Genomic DNA, 17,898 nt, shown 5'->3' with positions numbered 1-17,898 from the left:
GGCAGCTGCACGGAGCTAGAGGACTTTGCCGAGCTTGGCCGCACACTCTCACAAGTCTGGGGCCCAGCCTCAATTAGCTGGGACACTTAGGTTCCTTGGCTCTCCTCCCCACTGTCCCTTTCACTCCAGCCTGGGCCTTGTTCTCACGGCAGAAGCAGAGAGATCCAAGAGAGTCTGGGGGAAGCCTACAAGGTCTCTCGATGCTTGGGTTAGGAACTCATACACCATCCCTCCTGGAATTCTTTTGCCCTGCCCAAAGTCAAGGGGTGGACCAAACGACTCCACTTCTCGGTGGGAGGAGCCACAAGGGTCACAAAGTAAAAGATATGGTTCAGGGAGTGGGGAGAACTAGTACGTTTTTATTGTCCGTCTGTCACGGTCATTTACCATTAATCTCTCTCTGACAACTGGGGAAGTTTCTTCACTCCCCTAACCTTCCTGGTCTGTAGAGGGTGGATGGTAATAACTACCTCAGAGAAATATCAGCGGGAATTTCACGCTGGGGATTCACATGCGGGGACCTGGAAAGTGCGACACAGATGTTTGGTGTTGGCATTTTTTTCCAAGTCCGGTGAAGCCCTGGAAAAGGCCCCTGGGGGCAGGTCTCGTGCTCAGAGTTGCAGAATCCGCTGAAGGGTTCCCAGCGAGGAAACGCATGTGCAGCACGGCCACTGAATGGGGCCACGTTTGCCTTTATTCCAAGAGAGTCACCGAGCACCACAGAGTGTTGGAACCAGAAGGGACCGTGGAGGTGGTTTCTCCCGGCCCCTTCCTTCCCTCTCTGGAGGTCAGAGAGACTGCGTGTCTGCCCAAGCCACACGGCTGATCAGCAGCAGGAGAACTGGGGGGAACCAAAAACCACAAGTGAGAAGCTCTGTCATAGTCTCAGCTCAGCTCCCGGGTTTGCTGACTCTCTCACATTCATTTTCTGTCATTAACTTCTATTTCTTTCTTTTTTTTTTTTTTTTAAGTTTATTTATTTAAGCCATCTCTACACCCAATGGGGGGCTCAAACTCACGACCCCAAGATCCAGAGCTGCACGCTCCTCTGACCGAGCCCGCCAGACGCCCCATTTATTCCTGTTTCCCTCTTAACCTCACCTTTCGTTTTCTTGGTAAACAAGCAAGAAATGCTAAATCCCTGCTCAGCGTGGGTCTCCCTGTCTGATTTATTTCCTTTCTTCTTATACAACTGTAGGAAAAGAGTAGCGTAGGTGAAACAACCCTGTCCTGAACACCTTCACTGCTGACTTTTGACTCCCTGCTTTCCCTCCACCCCTCTGCTCTCCTCTCTCAACAGGCTGTGGCGACCCGGTAAATACACCCAGGGGTAGGCCCAGCGTAGCCTTTGGAGTGGATCTGGTAGGGCCCCCAGTTTGTTTTAGTTACCTATCACTGTGTAACAAACAGCCCCAAGATTTAGTAGCTGAGACGATACACCATTTTGCTTGCCCGCAATCCTGTGGGTCAGGAATTTGGACAGGACACGGCAGCGTGGCTCTTCTCTGCTCTTGGCTGGGATGGTTCACCTGGGGACAGATGTCTGGAGCCTTAGTAGTCACCTTCAGCCAGGTTCCTTGGTGTGTGTTCCTCACGGAGTCTCCACATGGCTGGCTTGGGCTTCCTCACAACATGGTGGCCTCAGCGTCGTCAGACTTCTTCTGTGGCGTCTGACTGGCTTGCCCTCAGACAGGAAGTGCAAGATGTTGCCAGGCCTCTAGAAGGCCCCGGAACCGGCGAGTCAAGAAGAGTCGAGAAGGGGGGAAATAGGGTCCTCTCACTGTGAGGAGCAGCGTGTGTGTATGGGGGGCAGGGGGAAGGAAGGGATGGCGGCCATCTCTGGAGACTGTCTCCTCCGGCTGATCGTCGGCCCGACGCCCCCGCGTCTCCTCATCCCTCTCCCTCGTGTCTCTGCTCACAGACCTGACTGTCATCATCACGGCGATCGTGGGAAGTGGCGCCTTGCTGCTGTTTGCCCTCGGACTCATCATTTGCTTCGTGAGAAAGAAGTAGGTGGAATTTCTCAAAACTGTCTTCAGCTGCCCTGACGCCTCCTTAGATCCCACAGACCAGAGCTGTCGTGAATTACGGATTTCTTTCCTTGCTCCCGGTTTCTCTCCCGAGGATCGGTGTTAGATAATATTGTTTGGAGGGGACGGGGCGGAAAAAAACAGAAAACACGGCCGGTGACACTTTGGCCTGCAGTTTTTTACACAGCTGCCTCAGCACAAGTCAGCTGTGAGTCATGTACTGTCTGCTCATCACACGGTGGCCATCACCGGGGTGACCTTAGTAGGAAAACCATCACGTCGGCCCCGCCAGACTGGGCCTCTGAGCCTGAGTCCTCTGTCCCCTTGAGAGCAAACGATTTATGGTTTCTCTAGGAAGCTTCCTTGTCTGGGGTGCAGTCTCTTCCACCCAGACCAGAAAGCTCCGTGTTAACACTGGGCCCCTGCCCATCAGGAGGGAACCGGGCGAAGGGAGGGTCCAGCTTCTGGCCTGAGAATCGCCAGCCCCGGCCTTGCGGTGGGGGAGGCCACCAGCTGTAGGAGGGCAGGAAGGTTCTGCATTGGGAATGACGGCCTCCTGGACATTGGGGACCGTGCACGGTGCTGGGGATGCAACAGTGAGCAGGACAGAGTCTCTCCCACCGCCCGGTGTGGGGGCAGAGGGACGAAATGAAGGACCAGCTTCAGAACTGCCTGAAAATAGCGTTCGTGGAGAGCATCGAGGCTCTGCAAAGCACGAGTGAGGGGCGTCCGTCTCAGGGCTTCAGGCTGGAGCCTTCGGAACCCATCAGTCCAGCCAGACACGCGGTGTTACAAGCTAAATGTACTAGATTATTTTTTTATCTCAGAAAAGGACAGAGAGCCTGTCCACAGTTAGTGAGCCGCCAGCCTGTGCATTATACGGTCCATTATGTTAATTGGGCTAATGTCCTCCATTTGAATCACTGGTCAGTTAAAAAGCCAGCATCCCCTGCTTTTGGCTCGTGGCGATGGAGGGCGAAGCTTTGTTTTCCGTGGCGGCGAGTGCTAATGCCCATCCACGCCCAAGGACCAAAGAACATTACAAACCAAAGGTTAATGGTGTTACCGAGGAACTCTGGCGTCCCGGCCTAAATGCTGTTTTCTTTTGAGCTCTTTCCCCTTATGCAGCTTCCTGCTGAAGGGGCTGGATCCCTCTGCTAATACTGACTTCCATTGTCCCCGGCTCCAGCTAAAAACTAGGATACAGCCTTCCATCCTGAGTCTCCTATGTCCTATCCTTGAGAATGCAGACGGTCAGAGTTCTACCCATGCAAAGGAGGGGTGAAGCCTTAAGCTACGGGAAGGACTGAGTCGTAGAGGGTTGGCCTGGGCATGACCGCACCTGATGTGGTCGGGGTGGGGCACGGCCCTTTCTCGTAGGACAGAGGGGAGCTGGTTGTCAGATGTTTCCACCCCGGGGTAATGCGCATTCGCCGAAGCACATCCAAGTGCAGACAGTGTTTTTTTTTTTTGTTTTTTTGTTTTTTTTAATGTTTTATTTATTTTTGAAACAGGGAGAGACAGAGCATGAACGGGGGAGGGTCAGAGAGAGAGGGAGACACAGAATCTGAAACAGGCTCCAGGCTCTGAGCTGTCAGCCCAGAGCCCGACGCGGGGCTTGAACTCACGGACAGTGAGATCGTGACCTGAGCCGAAGTCGGACGCTTAACCGACTGAGCCACCCAGGTGCCCCAGCGCAGACAGTGTTAAAACGGGCACCGTCTCCACCACCCTGTGTCCACTGTGAAGACTGGAGACAAAAGCTGGTCCCTTTTTTTGTTTTTTTAATGTTTATGTATTTTGAGAGTGAGAGAGCATGTGAGCAGGGGGAGGGGCAGAGAGAGGTGAAGACAGAATCCCAAGTGGGCTCCACACTGTTAGCACAGAGCCCAGCGCGGGGCTTGATCTCACAAACCGTGAGATCATGACCTGAGCCGATATCAAGAGCCAGAGGCTTAACCGACTGAGCCACCCAGGCGCCCCAGAAGCTGGTCCCCTCTAAATTCTAAGGACAGGAGTTTCCACTTCAAGGACCGAGGGATTTGAGAGACTTGGGGGAGACGTGTGGGAACCCCAAAGTGCCCGAGTTCCGGTAGGGGCTCTACAAATGGACCACCGCTAAGGTCGTTTCCTTCCTGTCCTGTTCCCTTGTCTGTCAGTAGGAAAAAGAAGATAAGCAAAGGCCCCTCTGTAGGCATCTACAACGGCAACATCAACACCCAGATGCCGATGCAGCCAAAAAAGTTTCAGAAGGGACGAAAGGACAGTGACTCCCACGTGTACGCAGTCATCGATGACACCATGGTATATGGCCATCTGTTGCAAGATTCCAACGGCTCCTTCCTGCAGCCAGAGGTGGACACCTACCGGCCGTTCCAGGGTCCCACGGGGGACTGCCCTCCCTCCCCACCCCTCACAGGCTCCAGGGCCCCGACTGCAAAGCTGACCGTAGATGAGCCATCCCCCAGCTTCCCTGCTGAGTCTGAGAGTGAACCATATACCTTCTCCCACCCCAACAACGGGAACACAGACATTCCCTTGCTGGACACCCACGAACCCACGGAGCCTGGGGAGTAACCTGGACCCATCCCAAAGACTTTTGCTGAAAGCGGGGCACTGAGACACCCTTTAGGGGTCTCCAGCAGAAACCCTAAAGAGGAGTTTTATGGAAGGAACAGCAGGAGGTTTTACTGGACGCCACCAACCCCTGATTTCCAAGCGGGCTCGTTCCGACAATGGGACGTTGAAAGTGACGAATGCCTACCTGGATACAGTCGTCCCAGTCCGTATCCTTCTGAAGCCAGGTTGGGTTGTAAACCAGCCGTAAGGAGAGGGGAGGGCTGTGAGTCACCCCGTACGAGGTTGTAATGAGCTCTGGATCTGGATTTGGAACTCTTCAGGGCGACAATACTGATCCCTAGGAGCCCATCCAAGGTCCCTGCTCCCCCTGGAGCCCCCTGGATGAAAAGGACGATGTGCCTTATTATTATTATTTATTTGGGGCTCCTGTGTATTTAAGAAGTCGAAGGTATGACCACGCAGCTCTTTTCACCTGACGTAGTGACAGCTCACGTTCACTGGTCGGATGGCTGGGTTTTGACTTCTCCCGACCACTAGATAAACATGTGCCTGTTCCCCGGAAGATGGGAATGATTTGCGATCTGTCCCGCCAGGAAAGGGTGCGCATGTTTGAGGGCATTGACACTTACCTGCTTTGACAAGAGCCTTCATGGTTCTCTTGCTCTGCTCGTGGCCATCCTCACTGTCCTTCAGTCCCAGAAGGAAGAGAAATTTCCTTGAATTGCCGTGGGTGGCTGTCCCGGCTCCAGCCGTACTCTGGTATTTAAACAGAAATGTAGAGAGGATTTGCATCCCCTAAAAGTGTTTAATGACACAGGGGAGACTGGCCACTGGGTTCCTTTCCTATCGCTACCGTAACCAATTATCTCAAACCCGGTGGCTTGAAACAACGCAAATTTCTTAGCTTCCGGTTCTGGAGATGAGAAGGGCATAGATGGGTTTCACGGGGCCAGCTAGCATCAGGGTGTTAGCCCCTTCTGGAGGCTCTAGGGGAGAGTCGGTTGCCTTGCCTTTTCAAGCTTCTAGAGGCTGCTCACATTCCTTGCCTCCGATGGGGCTGGGCACACCGTGGCACCCGCACTGTCACTGGCAGGGTGACCCTGATGCCCCTCTTTCCTTCTTTCGTTTATAAAGCCCGCCCACCCAGATAATCCGGGATCATCTCCCCGTGTCGAGCTCTTTATTTTAATCACACTGAAAAGTCCCCTTTTGCCGTGTGAGGTACCATATCCACAGGTTCCTGGGAATTAGGCACATCTCTGGGGAATCATCGTTCTGCCCATCACACCCCCCTGCCAGTGCAGGACAGACTATGAAATGACCCAGCCCGCCAGTGTGCTTGGTTTGGCCTAAGAATCTTTTTTATTTTTTTATTTTTTTAAGAATTAGCCACTAACATTTAAAATTCTAAAACGTTTGCGTAAAAATCCGGATCGGGACGTGCGGCTGGCCTGGGGGGCTCATGCTGTCACCCAGCAGCCGCTGGCTGGAGCTGGTAAAGCAGGTCCAGTTTTAGGTGGGACAGCTGGTGTCCCGGTTCAACCCAGCCTCCCCCTCCCACCCCCCCACCCCCCCACCCCCACCCCTGCCACCATATTTCTTCTCGCCTCCCTCACTGATGCTGAGCCTGTGGCTAAAGATCAGTGCACGTCCCCCCGCCCCGCTGCAGGGTTGCTTTGTTTATAATGAAATGGAAAGTTTGGGCCCTAGATCTCTCATCGAATGAGAAGACAGGCCTCGAGGCTGGTGTCTGTTTCAGGAAAGGTTTTTCCCACACACAGCCCCGCGTCCCTCGTTCATACTAATGACCAGCCGAGCTCCTGTGGGCGTTTGCCTCTGCGGCCCCTGCTGTCCTCTGGGAGAAGAGGGATGGTGTTGCGGCTTGACAACACCATCCAGAGGTCAGTGTTTCTGTGGCCAGACCTCCTGTAAAGGTAAACCGGCTTCATCGTGTTCGGTGAATTCACCTGGGAAACACCCGGCCTAGACTTTGCTACTTTGCCTCCATGAGGACTTGTGCAGTCTCCGGACTGGTGTATCTTCCGAGGCCTCTTGGACTCTTTCCAGAAGGAAGAGTCTGTTGTTTTAGTGATGACCTTGGTGGTGCCCCCGGCACCTTTCCCTTCTGAAAGGCGGCCCCCTGCCCAGTTACCCTCGGCCTCTCGGCCTGAGATGCGGGCGACCTCCCCCATGAGGGGCCAGCGGAGGGCTGGGGCTTCCTGCCCACAACTGAAATTGGATCGTTGCTTCCAGTCCCTGTAGGAGCCCCAGCCTCCACCTGCCGCCCTCCCCGACCTCCTGGGCTCTGCGGAAGCACCCTCAACCCATGCCCTGCATCTTGTAGCCACGAAGCGTGGCTGGCCACCCTTGGGCCCCGTGTGGCCATTTTTTAACCGAGAGCTCAAAGCCCCAGACCCAGTTGCCTTCTTCCTGAGACCCCAGGTGAATTGAACCATTTTCTGAAGCTTTGCCTCCCTGCAGGTGCCGGCCCAACATACCCCTGGCCCTTTTCTTGAAAGCCCAGACCCCCACTTACGTGAAGTACTTCGGGGTCACTGGAAACCAGTCGGACACGTTTGCTGATGCCTTCTGTGCTGGCACGGTGCCCTTCCTGCTGGGACTGCCTGCACCGGGGCCGCCCCCACACCCGTCTGCTGGGCTGGTGAAGAAGCCCGGCTCGTCCAGGCCTGGGCTGTAGCGCTGGGGTCATTTTGCCCAGGAGGAGAAAGGCCCAGGAAGAGTCAAGGGGGAAAAGCATATGTCCGGGGGGATGTAACCTTGGTCACGATTAGAGAACTGGTGTGTGTGGATCTGTAATCCTTCGCTGGAAATAATTTATTTTGTTGTAGATACTTTTTAGGCGCCGTTTTCTTCATTTCCTACACTTTTTGTTTTTGTTTCTGTTTTTTTTTTTTTAATAAACAAATGTACAGGAAAGAAAAACGGGCGTTGAGTTGTTTACATGCTTTGGTTCTTTGCCCCCTGGGTCGGCTGAGGGCCAGATTCCCCAGTTCACTGTGACGGGCTCAGCACAAGGTCAGCAGATGCCGTGTCTTCTGTGTGTTTATGGCACGGGATGCCAGGCTTTGGGCTGACAGTGGGTACCTCGGACGCCAGAGCGCGCTCTGCTCCGTCTGTTGAGACAACACGCGCCTCCCTGTGTGACCACTCGTGATTTGCTCCTGCCACTGTTCCTGGACTACTCTCTACCAAAATCTGTGGCACCTACCTCCCCTCCTGGCGAAAAGCCTACCAGCACTTCAGAATCCACCATTGCCCACTTCCTCCAAGAAGCCCTCCAGCTCCCCCCCACCAGGCTCTCCCTCTGAATGGCAATAGTCTGCACGGAGGGGCATTAGTTTTCTTACTTAGAAGTTTGTACTTGCGGGGGCCCCTGGGTGGCTCAGTCGGTTAAGTGTCCGACGCGTGATCTCAGCTCAGGTCATGATTTCATGGCTCGTGGGTTCAAGCCCCGCATCAGGCCCTGCACTAACAGTGCAGAGCCTGCTTGGGATTCTGTCTCTCTCTCTCTCTCTCTGCTCCTCCCTGCTGTCTCTCGAAATAAATTAAAAAAAAAAAAAAGTCAAATGTACACTTCAAAAAAAGAAGTTTGGGGGCACCTGGGTGGCTCAGTCGGTGGAGCGTCCGGCTGCAGCTCAGGTCATGATCTCGTGCTTCGTGAGTTCGAGCCCCCCGTCGGGCTCTGGGCTGACAGCCCGGAACCCGGAGCCGGCTTCGGATTCTGTGTCCCCCTCTCTCTCTGCCCCTCTCCTGCTCACGCTCACGTGCTCTCTCTCTCTCTCTCTGTCTCTCAAAAATAAATAAAAACATTTTAAAAAATGGAAAAAAAAAAAAAAAAAAAGGTTATGCTTACTTGTGTTTTGCCCAGTACGATTGTATTTTTCTTGGAGGGAGGAGTCTGTATTTTGTACTTGGTTCGGCTTCCTCATACTGCCCAACACAGCAGGTGCCCAGAAACAACATCTGGGACGTTAACTGTCACAACAGAGACATATTGTGCTTCCGCAGTGACATCAGGCAGGTATCCTACTTGAGGCTACCAGATGGAGGGCGGGGATTAGATGCCAGGCAAAGACCGTGCTAGAAGCTTTCAAGACTTCCCTCGAGGCAGCCGCTGCCGACTCCCAACAGCAGTGCTTCATCCCGTTTGCTGGTGAGGAAAGGAGGCCCGGAAAGATGGAGTCACTTGCCCAGGGACACAAACCCAGAAGAGGCGGAGCAACAAATGTATAGCAGCCTTTCCACCTTGTTCCCCTGCTCAGTTCAGCCCAGGAGGGCCCGGTTCTGGGATCCGGGATCAGGTGAGGGGCTGCCAGAGGTGGCCCAGGACTCCCATGGGATCCTTTTCTCCCCCATCTTTTTCCCCTTCCTACAGGAGGCCGTGAACTTCGGGCGAAGGAAGCCTCAGGGACGCTGTAGCCGCCACAGGCCCTCTCTGGACTTTGTGCTAGCGGCCCCTCCCCCTTGTCGGGGATGCCTGGGAATCTGGTGTCAGCCACAGAGCCAAGGGCCTGCAGCCCTCCAGGCCCTGCCAAGTCTGGCTCCCCACACTCACCCCTGCTCCTGAGGATTCCTGCTCCTGAGGGGAGGGGGGGAGTCACGCTTCACACCTGTGTGGCCTCCAGGGTTGCTGCCAGAAAGTGCCACCTCCAGGCACTGATGTGACCTCAGCCCAGGCTCTCCTCCGGAGGTAAGCAAACAGTTCCCTACCCCAGGGCTCACAGTCCTCTGTTTGGGGGTTGATGGGGCTGCTTTTTGGCTTTAAAGGTGCTTATTGGGGGGGGGGGGGGGGGTGCCTAGGTGGCTTTGTCAGGTAAGCTCCCGACTCTTGGTTTCCGCTCAGGTCACAATCTCACAGTTCGTGGGTTCAAGCCCCGTATCAGGCTCTGTGCTGCCGGCATGGAGTTAGGATTCTCTCTCTCTCTCTCTCTTTCTCTCTGTCCCTCCCCTGCTCATTCTCTCTCTCTCTCTCTCTCTCAAAATAAATAAGCTTAAAAAAAAAAAAAGATTAAAAACTGGCGCACCTGGGTGACTCAGTTAAGCATCCGACTTCGGCTCCGGTCATGATCTCAGGTTCATGAGTTCAAGCCCCGCGTCAGGCTCTACGCTGGCAGCTCGGAGCCTGGAGCCTGCTCTCTCTCTCTCTGCCCCCTCCCCTACTCATACTTGCTCACTCTCTCTGTCTCAAAAATATATAAACATTTTAAAAGTAAAAAAAAAAAAATTAAAAACTAAGGAAAGGTGCTTATGAGGAAACAGGGAGACGTGGAACTCAATCTAACTCCCACCCCCGCCCATCCCCTCCTTTCCTCTGCTGATCCGTGACTCACAGAGCTGAGCTGTAACGGCCTCTTGGCCAGTCTTTGCTGAAGGTAATTGCCCGAAGCTAGACTGTGGTCGTTTCAGACCCAGACGACAAATAGGCCTAGAAAAAGATTTGCTGCAAAGCAGTCTAAGGATGTGGAAAGAGGAAAGACCCAGAACAGATGCCAGGAAAGATCTCCCACCCCAGCCTTCAGCCCCAGGCCAGTGCAGCAGCCGCAACAAACCCCCTGAGCCCACTCTTTTCACCACTTAGACCACCCAGCAGCCCCTCTCAGACCCTAGAGGCAGCTTCACGTGTGGGCCCCCTTGCAGCCACACAAGCCACGTGTTCAACAGGACCTACGCATAGCACTGTGGCCAGTTCGAAATTCTTTTTTGGGGGGAGGGGGGGAGGTGCAACTTAGCCAGAGGCAGAAAGCGGGTGGGGAGAGAGGGAGAGAGAGAAGAGCAGGGCTCATCCGAAGCAGAGCTCCTGTTTGACCAGAAGCGGGGCTCGTGTTCACCCCATTCAGGGCTCGAGCTCACCCGGAGCAGGGCTCGTGTTTTACCCAAAGCGGGACTTGTGCTCACCGGATGTAGGACTCGAACTCATAAACCATGAGATCGTGACCTGGGCCGAAATCAGAATGCTTAACAACTGAGCCACCCAGGTGGCCCGCCAGGTTGAAATAACTGTTGCACGAGGGGCCTCACGTTTTTCTTCTGGACGGGACCCCACCAATGACGTGACCACCTCTGCCTGGAGGTCAGGACTGTTATGACCCCTCATCTCAGAGGATGAGGCTGGCTTGGAGACGTCCAGTAACTCGTCAGGGCCCCGCAGCCAAGGGACAGAAGCAAGATTCGAGTCCTCAAGCGTTTTCAATTCTATCCTTCTTTCTTCAGGTTTTTTGCCCTCCCGTGCACCTGACTTTTGAAACGCTACCGAAGGGCCTTTCTATACCACTCACTTATTAACCGGTTAAAACACGTAATTATTAGGCTGATAATCTGAAGAGAAATTTATAATAGGTCACGGGATAGACCACAGAACCATTCTGTCCAATACAGGAAGGAGCCACATGTGGCTGTTTAAATTTTAAGATTAAATTAATACTAATGTAGTTAAAGTTTAAGCAGGTTGGGCGCTAATTAGTACATCAAAATATATTGGGGCTTTCTTTTGCAAATTAAGTGTACGTGGCTGTGTATGGAGGGGATACCAAGGTCCCAGGGTGGGAGGACTAGGAAAACGGGCCTGGGGCTCACACTTGGCTTGAATGTTCAGCTAAGGGTGTTTGCCTGGATAAGGTACACTTTGGCATCTTATTGTGTTGGAACTGAATTTCACGAGACTGCCGTGTGTCAGCCCCTCCCATAATGTAGTTTCTCAATTGCACTAGACACATGTTCAAGTGCTAAGTAGCCACCTGTGGTTAAGTGCTGAGTATGGGACTGCACATCACAGAAAATTCTGCTATGAGGCACTAACAGTGTGTGCCTGCGTGTGTGTGCGTGCGTGTGTGATATGTAAAGTACCACCTTCCTCGCACAGGAGGAAGAGTCCTGTGTACCAAGGACTCTTCCGAGGGGTCTATGCGGCCAGCTTGACAAGCAGTGAATACCACCTCTCACTCTTTCCCCGTGAAATATTTTTTTCTCTTGGCTGTGATGGCCCCAGGCTTCCTGGTTTTCCTCCTCCCCCTCTGGTTTCTTGTCAACCTTCTTCACTGGTGCCAGCTTGCCTCCAAATCTCTAAACATCAGAGGGGCCTGTGGTTCAGGATTCGGATCCTTTTTTCTCCTCCACCCTCACTCACTTGGTGACGTCCCCCAGTCACATGACGTTGAAAACCGTCTACATCCCGATGGCTCCCGAGCCGGATCTCTCCCCTGAACTCCGAGCTGTGTGTCAGCATCTCCACCTGGCATCTGATGGGCATCTCAAATTCAAAACATCCCAAGCTGACCTCCTGCTATTCCCCCTCCAAATCTGCTCCTCCCATTGAGGGTAAGAGTAGAGGAAACAGTTTGCTCTAACTCTGTTGATGGCGATCCCAACCCTCTGGTTGCTCAGTCCAAAACCTTTGGAGTCCTCCTTGACTCTCTCTCTTACGTGCATGTTTGGTCCACCAGCAATCCTGTTTTGTTTTGTTTTGTTTTCCAGTATGCTTTACTCCCAACGTGGGGCTCGAACTCGTGACCTTGAGATCAAGAGTCATATGCTCTACTGACTGGACCATCCAGGCCCCCCCGGGGCCACCAGTCATCTTAATGGCTCTTCCTTGTATCCACGATCCCCTATCTTCCTACCTCCACTGCTTTCACTAAATCCCTCACCTCGACAATGCCGTCACCTCCTCATCAGTCTCTGTGCCTTTGCCCTCTGCTCCCTCATTTCAAGACCACAGTGATTCTGCTCATATAAGGCAGATCTCGTGACTCCCTTGCTCAGAACCTTCCCCATCGCTCCATCTCATTCAGAGTAGAAGCCGAAATCCTTCCAATGGCCCATGAGGCCCTGCTGGACCCTGCCCCCATCACTTCTTCTTTTTTTTTTTTTAATGTTTATTTTTGAGAGAGAGAGAGAGACCGAGTGTGAGCGGGTGAGGTGCAGAGGGAGAAGGAGACACAGAATTCAAAGCAGGTTCCAGGCTCTGAGCTGTCAGCACAGAGCCTGACGTGGGGCTCGAACTCACGAACCACAAGCTCATGACCTGAGCCGAAGTTGGACACTTAACCAACTGAGCCACCCAGGTGCCCCATGGCCCTATCACTTCTTTGAACGTCAGCTCCTAATACCTGATCTCTCAATCATCCAGCTCCACTCACGCAAAACCCTTGTTCATTCTCGAACATTCTGGCCTCACAGCCTTTGTGTTTGCTGTTCTCTCCAACTAGAATGTTCTTCTACCAGAAATCCCTCTGTTCTCACCCTTACTTCCTTAGGTCTTTGTATAAATGTCACCTCAGTTCCTTGGCAAAATCCCATGCGGCTTCCCTGGCCACACTAGAATGTCAAGCTTTCCCCCCAGCTTCCACCCTTCATATCTGCTCCCTTTCTTTATTTTTACTTCTTAGCAATTATAAAAGTATATGTTTTATTTCTTAAAAAAAAATTCTTTTTTAACATTTATTCATTTTTGAAAGACAGAGACAGAGCATGCATCGGGGAGGAACAGAGAGAGAGGGAGACACAGAATCCGAAGCAGGCTCCAGGCTCCAGGCTGTCAGCACAGAGCCCGACGCGGGGCTTGAACTCACGAACCCTGAGATCATGACCTGAGCCAAAGGTGGAAGCTTAACCCACTGAGCCACCAGGCGCCCCGTATGTTGCTTTTTTTTTTTTTCTTTATCTTGCCTGTTGTTGCTCTTCCAACTAAATTACAAGCTTCACGAGGCAGGAAATGTTTTACTCAACCCCATCCCTAGTACCTAGAACTGTACCTAGCACATAGGTAGGTTCGAGTTCATGTAACAAAAAACAATAATAACTTACGCAAGACAGAGCCTATTCTCTCACATATGTGACATTCAGAGGTGGGACCTAGGTTCCTATCTTTCTCCTTCACCATCCTGGCTGTGGCTTCTACCGTCAAGTTTACCTCATGGTCTCACTATGGCTGCTGGAGGTCCAGAAGCCACATACACATTCCAGGCAGGAAGAAGAGAGGTGGGGAGTAAACACCTTTCCTGGGAACTCCGCTTAACTTTTTATTGCACTCCCACCTCTATCTTCAAGGATGACTGGAAAGTTAGCTAGGCACTTCGGTGACTCTAGCAATGTAAAACTCTGTTGGGGGGGGGGGGGGAATAAGAACATGAATACCGATTAGGCACCTTGGCATTTTCGCTTCGTTTCTGGTTTTTTGTGTAATTGTTTGCATTTGAATATGATTGTAAATCTCAAAAATGTTCACTGTTTGTTTCAGCATAAAGTAGCGGGCATATCCGATTAGATGGCCAGATTGGCTAGATTCTCTTCCCTCAGACATTTATGCATCTAGGTGTTCTTTTATTTCCTGCCTTATTGGGGCGCCAGGGTGGCTCAGTTGGTTGAGCATTCAGCTCAGGTCATGATCTCACGGTTCGTGAGTTCGAGCCCCACGTCAGGCTCTGTGCTGACAGCGCAGAGCCTGGAGCCTGCTTCGGATTCTGTGTCCCCCACCCGCCATTCTCTCTGCCCCACCCCTGCTTGTGCTCTGTCTCTCTCTGTCTTTCAAAAGTGAATAAACATTAAAAAAAAATTATTTCATGCCTTATCAATTTAAGAACCTCTAAGGAGATTCCGCCTTATTCTATCCCTATCCCTAGCTTATTAGAGACCATGCTAAAAGTCACCATGTGTTTTAAATAGGTGGATCCTGCCCTTATGGAGTAGAGAAACGTCTCCATTTATAACAATGTGTCAGAGCACCTGGGTGACTCAGTCGGCCAAGCATCTGACTCTTGATTTCAGCTCAGGTCATGATCTCACGGTTCGTGAGTTCAACACGGTTCGTGAGTTCAAGCCCCACATCAGGCTCTGTGCTGACAGCATGGAGCCTGCTTGGGATTCTCTCTCTCTTCTCTCTCTGCCCCTACCCCCTTCTCTCTCTCTCTCAAAATAAATAAAATAAACTTAAATAGGTTCTGTCACAAGAGCAGGGCTTTAAAAAACTATTGGGTCGTTTGGCATTCAAATTTTTTTCAAAAATGAAAATGAGCCTGTTTTCGGCAGGCTTCAAATGAGTGCCGTTACCCGTAATACAAACACAGCCCATTATAACGCCGTAGAAAGATCTTGAGCCTAGCTGTAACATGATGATGTTTTGTTCTGTTTCGTTTTGTTTCCATAATGGACATTAACTAACCTCAAAGTGCAATCTGCCACTGAAAGTCTCTGCATGTGACATAGAGCACTGGGCACCAAAGAGGCCCAAGTGGGCAGATCCGGACCAAGAACAAGCTAATTGGAGCTGTCCATCCACTTAGGAGCTTTCATTACATAATAGTTCGTCTTTATTTTCCCCAGTTCCAAGTAGGGCCTGAGTCTGTTCACACTCAAGACTTGCTTGGGTATGATATTTGCCCTTGTGGCCTCAGTGGAAAAGCTTCTAGATGTTTTCTGCTCCACCCCAGCTGATTTCCCATTCCAGGGCCCAGGAGTGTCTCAGTGTGATTTCTCGAACCCGTGTCCAAATTGCCTGGAGTCCGTAGATCAAATGCAAATTTCTGGCCCCAGCTGTGACCGCACTAGTCAGGATCTCCGGGACTGGAGCTGCCACGTTCTCAACAGGCTTCCTGGGCTTGGGCCAACCGACCAAGACTTTCTTCAGAAAGGGGACTCACAGGTGACGAGACGGGGGCTCACTTTCTGGCCCGCCTGTGTCACCATCGCCTGTTTGCTGCTCCTTGGAGCACCAGTTGGGGAGTGGGCTCGCCTTTGAGGGAGTCACTGCTATTGTGACCGCTCGCTGAAGAGTGTCCCACAGAGGACGCCATAGGCCACTCGCCCTCCATGTGTCAAGGAAATGGTGCAGGTCTATCAATTTGTGTTCAAGGGTATGCATGTCAAACCCAGCCTGTCTTGTTTTGTTTTGTTTTGTTTTGTTTTTAATTTTTTTTTTTAACGTTTATTTATTTTTGAGACAGAGAGAGACAGAGCATGAACGGGGGAGGGTCAGAGAGAGAGGGAGACACAGAATCTGAAACGGGCTCCAGGCTCTGAGCTGTCAGCACAGAGCCCGACGCGGGGCTCGAACTCGCGGACCGCGAGATCGTGACCTGAGCCGAAGTCGGCCGCTTAACCGACTGAGCCACCCAGGCGCCCCCCAGCCTGTGTTGTTTTGAGGGAACGTTTGTCCCCAGACTGACAAAGACCTCAGAATTGCTGAGAGGCGGCTGTGAAGTCCAGCTGTTTCATCCGAGCAAGCGCCTTCGCTTTGCTGAGCCAAAATATCCTCGACTACAAAATACGAACCCTAGCGCCTACCTAACAAGGCGATTGCGAGGGTGGGGAGAGGTGACGTATACGACAACGTCTGAATTTTAGTGGCCAATCTTCATGAAATCCGCGTCCGAAAGGAAAACCATCGCCGGTAGTCGGCTCATTCTGGCTCGGACTCGTCTTCGGCAAGCTGGTTGCCTTTTCCTGTGAGTTGACCGTTCTCCGGCTAGCTGCGTCACATTTGAAGATGCCGTTCTCATCTTCTCCAAACCCACTTAGCTGTCAGCTCCAGCAAGCTGGCACGTGACCGCACAGCTTTTGCGCAGCCCTAGAAAGAGCCGTTCCTGGAAGGAGCGTCACGGCGTGAGCCGTGGGAGCTCAACCGCCAGGGAAGAGGGAAGTTCAGGATCTCATCTTGTAAACACTGTAGCGGTGAGCTGAGATTTGGCGGCCCGTGTCTGAGGCAGTCCTGTGTGTTTGGGTCTGCCTGGTGAGCAGTGGACACCAACGGAGAGACATGGCGGGGTGGGGGGTGCGGGGGGGAGGCAGCATTCCCAGCACTGAGGCTTATAGTAACCATAACAACTGTCCGGTCTTTTCTCCCTGCCCCATCTCACTTGCCAAAGGACAACTTTCCTCACTGGCAAGGGGATGGACAAACACCACCATTCCTTTAAAGATGGTGCTGGGGCGGGGCGCCTGGGTGGCTCAGTCGGTGAAGATCTCAGCTTAGGTCACGATCTCTCCGTCGGTGTGAGTTTGAGCCCCACATTAGGCGCCGTGCTGACAGCTCAGAGCCTGGAACCTACTTCAGATCCTGTGTCTCTCCCTCTCCCTGCCCCTCCCCAACTCGTGCTCCGTCTCTCTCTGTCTCTCAAAAATGAATAAACGTTAAAGTAAATAAATAAATAAAAATATAAATATTAAGATGGTGCTGGGGAGGAAAAATTGTTCTCTGTCCTTCAAGATTCTTCTAGCTGGTCTAGGAATTAAGTTGACACGAGATAGATGAACAGGGGAAAATCCCATTTAAACTTGTACACATGGGGAATCTACACACACATGAGATTCCAAAGACAGTCGGGCAAAATGAGGTACATATGTCATCCTGAACTAGAAAGAGGGGGGAGAGGGTCTGGGACTTCAAAGGGAAGGAAAACAATTCACGGGAAGGTGAAAAAAAAGTAAAGGTTTGGTAAACACGTGTTTGCCGGGTCCCTCAGAAACAATGGGACGGAGGGAGGAATTTTAACAAACAGACTTGCCAAATCCCTTTCTGTCTGTGCTCTGGTTCATATGATCAGGTAGTTATCTAATGTAGCAAAATCTCCTTCAGGCAGGTTCTTCATCTACATCCCTTCAGACAGTTAGGGGGAAGGTCAAAGTTTCTTCCTGGGTCTTTGGGCCATGATTATTTTGCAACTCTGAACCCCTGCCATGGTCAGAAACCACCTCGCTTCTTCTCCCGTGTAGAGTTCAGCCAGTGCCTTGAAATAGCCTCTAAGCATCTGAGAAGTTTTAAAAGCAATTTTTAAAAAGTCTTGTTAAACAGAAACCATGAAGCGCTTGCCTTCATGGAAGGAAACTGTGAGATTGGGAATCTTGTCACCATATACCCTTCCGTAACTTTTGAATCTGAACCTGGAGAATGCACCTCATATTTTAAAACGTAATAAGGGGCACCTGGGTGACTCAGTCGGTTGAGCGTCCGGCTCTTGATTTTGGCTCAGGTCATGATCTCATGGTTCATGGGTTCAAGCCCCACCTAGGGCTCTGCGATGAATATGGAGCCTGCTTGAGATTCTCTCTCTCCCCCTCTCTCTGTCCCTCCCCTCTCTCTCTCCTCTCTAAAATAATAAAACGTTTAAAAAATAAATTTTTTTTTAAAATATACAATAAAATTGGGCACCTGGGTGGCTCAGTCAGTTAAGCGTCTGACTTTGGCTCATGTGATGATCTCACAGCTCATGGGTTCGAGCCCTGCATCGGGCTCTGTGCTGACAGCTCGGAGCCTGGAGCCTGCTTCGGATTCTGT

The 17,898-nt window shown here is 51.9% G+C and overlaps 1 protein-coding gene across 2 annotated transcripts in view; it reads left to right on the top strand.

Annotated features, from left to right (window-relative positions):
• The window catches only part of CDCP1 (CUB domain containing protein 1), a 54,846-nt gene extending 48,679 nt beyond the window's left edge, over window positions 1-6,167 (top strand). Inside the window, exons 8-9 of one of the 2 annotated variants that reach the window (XM_042978747.1) lie at window positions 1,922-2,009; window positions 4,193-6,167. In XM_042978747.1, coding sequence (XP_042834681.1) covers window positions 1,922-2,009; window positions 4,193-4,607 — 503 coding nt within the window. In that variant the 3' untranslated portion in view covers window positions 4,608-6,167. Of the gene's footprint in view, window positions 1-1,921; window positions 2,010-4,189 lie in introns of both variants that reach the window. The other variant, XM_042978746.1, reaches the window with a different exon arrangement.
• Window positions 6,168-17,898: the final 11,731 nt, after the last annotated feature.

This window comes from Panthera tigris, chromosome A2 (assembly GCF_018350195.1).
Source record: "Panthera tigris isolate Pti1 chromosome A2, P.tigris_Pti1_mat1.1, whole genome shotgun sequence".
Classification (NCBI taxonomy): Eukaryota; Metazoa; Chordata; class Mammalia; order Carnivora; family Felidae; genus Panthera; species Panthera tigris.
This window is presented reverse-complemented; position numbering and strand designations above follow the sequence as displayed.